Source organism: Miscanthus floridulus, chromosome 14 (genome assembly GCF_019320115.1).
Source record: "Miscanthus floridulus cultivar M001 chromosome 14, ASM1932011v1, whole genome shotgun sequence".
Lineage (NCBI taxonomy): Eukaryota > Viridiplantae > Streptophyta > Magnoliopsida > Poales > Poaceae > Miscanthus > Miscanthus floridulus.
The window spans coordinates 79,460,676-79,466,047 of record NC_089593.1 but is presented as its reverse complement, the minus strand read 5'-3'; the positions used below and the strand labels follow the sequence as shown (position 1 = coordinate 79,466,047).

At 45.3% G+C, this 5,372-nt stretch overlaps 1 protein-coding gene across 1 annotated transcript; it reads right to left on the bottom strand.

Moving 5' to 3' along the window:
* Positions 1 to 2,940: 2,940 nt before the first annotated feature.
* LOC136505087 (glutaredoxin-C15-like) lies at positions 2,941 to 3,774 on the bottom strand. Its single transcript, XM_066500188.1, has one exon. The coding sequence runs from the start codon at positions 3,645 to 3,647 to the stop codon at positions 3,330 to 3,332; it is 318 nt and encodes a 105-aa protein (XP_066356285.1). The 5' UTR covers positions 3,648 to 3,774; the 3' UTR covers positions 2,941 to 3,329.
* Positions 3,775 to 5,372: the final 1,598 nt, after the last annotated feature.

The following is a 5,372-nucleotide window of genomic DNA, read 5'->3' as shown; positions in this document are numbered from 1 at the left end:
CAGCAGCAGTGGTGGCAGCACCACGGCGAGAGCGAGAACCCGAAGGACCTTTCCCTGTAGCACGGGCTGCCTCAGCTTTTTCTTTTAGTTCTCTAGCAGCAATGATAGAGGTCTTGTTGGATATCTTGAGGACCTTATGCTCAGAGTTATAGGGAAAATGGATGCCAGAAACATGTTCTATGATATGCATGATGTATGGTGCATAGGGCAGGTGCTTTACCGGATCCTCAGAAGCATCATGAATCTTATACCATATATAGCGGCTGATGGAGAACTTCTCAAACTCATCTCCAAATCGTTGAAGCACCTTCTGTGAATCATCACGAAAAAGGTGGAGTCACCTACCTTCGGATACAATATCTATCTTAGGATGTTGTTCAGAACATAGTAATACGGCTTCAGAAAAGCAGTCTGTCCATCAGCCCTGTGGCCCTCAAGATACATATGTTGATATTCCTCCAAAGCAAGATCCTCATACTCAGTTAACTGATTTGCAGTCCGGTCACTGTGACCCAAACCTAGATGGCGAGAGAAATTGACAAAGTCCACCTTATAGTGCTTGCCTTCCGTGGTCCAGTGAATAATGTCCACAGCACCGGTCTGGTCTCTCTCATGATGATAAGAAGCATAAAACTGACAAATCAGCTCATTGTTCCAATTCTTCCGAAACGCTAGCAGGTAAGACATCCCCATTGATTGTATATCTCGAACCATCTGCTCCAGCTCGGGTTCCTTGTACTTGCCAAGATAATATGCATCAATGCACTTCATCTGAAGGACCGGTGGCTCCTTCTTCTTCAAAAACTTCCGATAAAGAATGGAATCATAGAAATCATAATGGAAGGGGTGCCAGAAACGATACTCAAGGTGGAGATCTTTCTCATCCTCTGCATACAGGTTCCTTGCTCTGTTGTACCGGATGTCCTTGACTCGGTGACGATAATCCACTGGAAGGGGAGGCGTCCATCCACCAGCCGGATTCGGAGCCATGGAGGGCTCCCTCATGACCGGCGACACATCGGTGGATGGAACAAGCTGAAATGTCCCCAGCGAACCACGAGTCGGGGTGCGAAGCGGTGGAACAGCAATGGTGCGTCCGGCACGATCCAGCGCTTCCTCTTCTTCATCAACCATTGGCTCAGCCCCAACAGGAGCAGGAGCAGGAGGAGGGCAGCAACAGGAGGAGGAGCGGCAGCCGATGACCCCTGGTCACCACGGCCACGGCCACGGGAAACACCAGCACCACCACGCGAGTAAGACGCCTTGGTGCGGCCAGGCGGCTTGGGAACAGCGGCACGATCTTGAGTCTTCTTTGAACGCTTTTCCCGATGGCGCGAGGGACTGCTACCGCCTTCCATGACTGTGAAGAATACAAAGTGGAACTAAGAAATAATACAAGGAGACGCGAATGAGCATCGAGAAGTGAAGAAACATGAATGGAGAGGGCATTCTAGGGTCGGGAGTTCCGGCCAAGGTCGGGACTTCCGACTGCCGGGAGTTCCGGCCAGACGTCGGGAGTACCGACGGTCAGAACCTCCAACGGCTGCCGGGACCTCCGACGCCCAAATTGACCACCTCATTCATGGGGCTTCAAATCACAACACACACACAAACAAGGGAGATAGAGGAGGAGAGAAAGAGGAAGAATGGAGTCAAAACACAAGGTACATTGAAGTTAGGGTTAAGGCACCAAGGTAGTACCTTGAAGCGAGGAAAGGGATGGAGAAAAAATGAGACGCAGATCTGACAGCGCCGTCTCCTTTTTTAACCGGCCCGGTCCTTTCTTTTACTGCGGTTATTTCTTCCTCCTCTCCTCCTGTCGCGCCGCCGCCGCCCTCTCTGCTCCTCACGCCGCCCCGTCGCGCCCAGCCGCCACCGCCGCTTTTCCTCGTCGGGGGCCTTGCCGGTTGCCCCGCCCCCCCCCCCCCCCTGCCAGTGTTATGAAAAATCACTAGAAATAACATGCTAAAATATTTCCTCAATTTGAAACTCCTATGAAAACTAAAATTTTTGTTTAGTTATCTCGTTTTTCAATCCTACACCAGTTTAATTCTGGTATCTAACTCAATATTTTCTTAAGGTTTCTATGAAATTTTTTGTATGTTACTTGATGGTTCAATGCTCGTTGACCGGATGGGATTGTAGAAAGGAAATTAAAAAAAGGCATAGCAGTGGTAAAAGAGAGAACACGAGTTCTTTTATTGGCGAAATGACAAATTTTCTAGTTAGTAATCCTCAGAGGCAGTTCTTAGTTTCACTTTTCTTGAAGACAAATGTACTACTACCTCCGTCCCAAAACAAATGAATTGTTAGAATCACCTTAAGTCAAATTTTTAGGGTAACATTATCTACGGGTCAGTATATTATGAAAATATATTTTATGATCTATTTAGTGATACTAATTTAGTGTTATAAATATTGGTGTTCTTTTCTTAAAGTTTGTCCAACTTAAAATAGTTGGATTAGGACAACTGTAAAGTTGATTTAACTTGAAAGGAAGGAGTAGTTTGCAAATATGATAAAGATGTAGAGCATGACAGGATCGATGAGAAAAGAAGTTGTATGCATTTAGTTCGATTCCACACCGTTTGGTCGGCCGTCAAACAAAAGAAAGTACGGAGTATTTGAATCCTTATATATAATTAGGGATGAAAACGGATCGGATACGGATGGATATCACCGATATTACATTTGTTTTCATATTTCTGTCCGGATTCGGATTCGAATACAGATAGTGTCAACTATGTCGGATAGGATACGATTGGATATCGACATCATAAATATGCGATTTGAGTATTCGGATACGGATACGGTATCGGATGTTGGATATCCGGACTCGGATACGGACAGATCTCAACCCCTCTAAATGGATTCGGTTTCGAATACGGTCGGAAAATATCCGTACCGTTTTCATCCCTATATATAATACACAAACACACATACACCAAAAAAACTGTGCCATGTCCCACCCATATATATGCAAGAACAATCCAAGAATAGCAAAGAGAGAGGTACATCAAAATTCATATATATCTCATTGAAAAACTGGAAAGGGGAGGTTACACAAAACCTCGCAGGATCTCATCATCAATCAAAAAGGAAAACTTCTCTCAACCCAACCACCCGCTGTGATCGGACGGTCCAGATAGGTTCCTCATATCTTACGATTAGTGAACGCACTCTATAGCCTACCCATGCATATATATGAACGACATCAGTATCAGTATATACGTACTTAGCTCTTAATTTACACCCCCAGTAGGATCGGAGTATTTAATTAGTTGCATGCATGGAAATAAGGTGCAAAAATCGGGGGATTACGTTACGTTTCAGCTGCTAGCAAAATTCAGAGCTATATGGCGCCGAGGCACGAGCTTGCCAGAGAGGTGCAGCGACATGATCTTGTCGGTGGAGCCGACGAGCCTGCCGCCGATGAAGAAGGCGGGGACGGGTGGCGCGCGCCCGAGGCGGCGGGCGACCTCCCGCTCCATCTCACGGCCGCGCGGGTCCTTGTCGAGCTCGTTCACCGCCGCGCACACCCCCAGCTCGGAGAAGAGGCTCGTCACCGTGTGGCACATCGGGCACTGGCTCGTCGTGAAGATCACCGCCGCCTTCACCGTCGACAGTCTCGACACCCTCTCCGCCATCGGGCACTGGCACGACAGTCGATCGAGCTGGCTATCTAGCGAACAATGAGCTAGCCTGCTAGCTCTAGCTAGTGCTGAAGTGTTTGTGGGCTAGCTAGCTGTGTGCTTTGTTGTTGCGAGTGCAGGGTGGGATCGATGCCCTTTTTATAGTGTTCATCCTAATAGAGGATGAGGAGAACAGTGTGTGCTTGTATGAGATAAGTATCGATAGTGAGGACAGAGATTCGGAGATAGAGATCTAGAGAGAGAGATGTGGCCTGTGGGCATAAAGAATCTTCGACGTGTGGATTGCACGCTCAAAATGAGCAGTGCTATAGAGCATAATCATATCCCTGTCGTTTAGCTCCTTTTCATTTTTTTTTCTTCAGAAGAAATGCTCCTTTTTTTCATTATTTTTTGTATTGTATTCTCATGGTGGGTCAGGTCTGAATCCCAGCTACTCTCCCAGTCACCTGCCCGAAAGCAAAAGCACTGAGAGAGTCTATGAGGAGGGAATGGGATCTACCGCCTGAAGAAACAATATAGTTAAGTGATCAAGATTGGCTACTTAATCCTTGAGCATTGTGGGAAGCCAAATTAAACATGAAGGAGCTCCCATGTCGATTGAGGGTTCTGTACGTATTTCTGGTTAGCTATCAGCAAAGTTTGGTGGAAGGCCGGCAACAGGTACCAAGTGATAGAAAAGGAAAGGCAGGAGTGAATACCATCCCACTGAATCACAAGTCTAGTGCATAGGGAGATCGGTTGCAATATCGGTGGCAACCACCACAACCTGTGCATTTGAAAGTAAATGCTGATGCGGGCCTTAGCGATAGTCATGCTGGTTGCAAATTGCAGTTTTATTTGCTTCAAGCCAAATTCTCTTTCATTGTTCTGATCCTGAAGTAGCTGAACTTATGGTGCCGACGGAGGGGTTGGGATTGGCGATTCAATGGATTGATTTACCTGTTGTCTAGAGATAAAAAAAGATTTACCTGTTGTCTTGGAGACTGACTGCCAGTCAATTTGCAAAGCTCTAATCTCTAATGAAGACAATCGATCCAAATTTGTAGTACAACCGAAATAGGCTAAGTTGCTTGGTGATGAGCTTAGAGAGGTTGAGTTTGTCCACTGTAATAGAATGTGTAATATGGTTGCTCACGAATTAGGCCAACATGCTTGTGAACATCTCTGTTCGACTGTGTGGATCAAGAAAGCACCAGACTTTGTTGTCCATTTAGTACCGTAACCCTTTTTATCTATAATATAAAGCTCAACCTTTCCCTGCAAAAAAAGAAAAATGAAGACGATTAAAAAATTATCTGTTTAAGAGTGCTGAGCAGATCTCATTAGCCTATCTCCCAATCTCTTTCCTGGCAGCCAATTAGGAGCGACGATGGCACGAGCGTTTTTATGAGGGACATACAAATCTTTTCCCTGACACTTCATCTGTAATAACAAATACAAAACATCTTGGGCATGCTAATGCTAATATATATACATGAACGGAATGAGTAATTAACATTCTTGAAATATAGAGTGATGAAATCCAAAAATGGGGACCATGAGGTGGTAAGTTGCAATTCAATTAATCACTCTAGTGTTCTGTTTTCTTTACCCATCCTGACCATTTTGGTATAAATTTAGCTACCTAGATTTCACACTAAAATAATAATTAATAGACACTCTTCATTAGTCAGATCAATCACTCGGATATTATATAGTGCATGCGAATCCAGTTCTTAT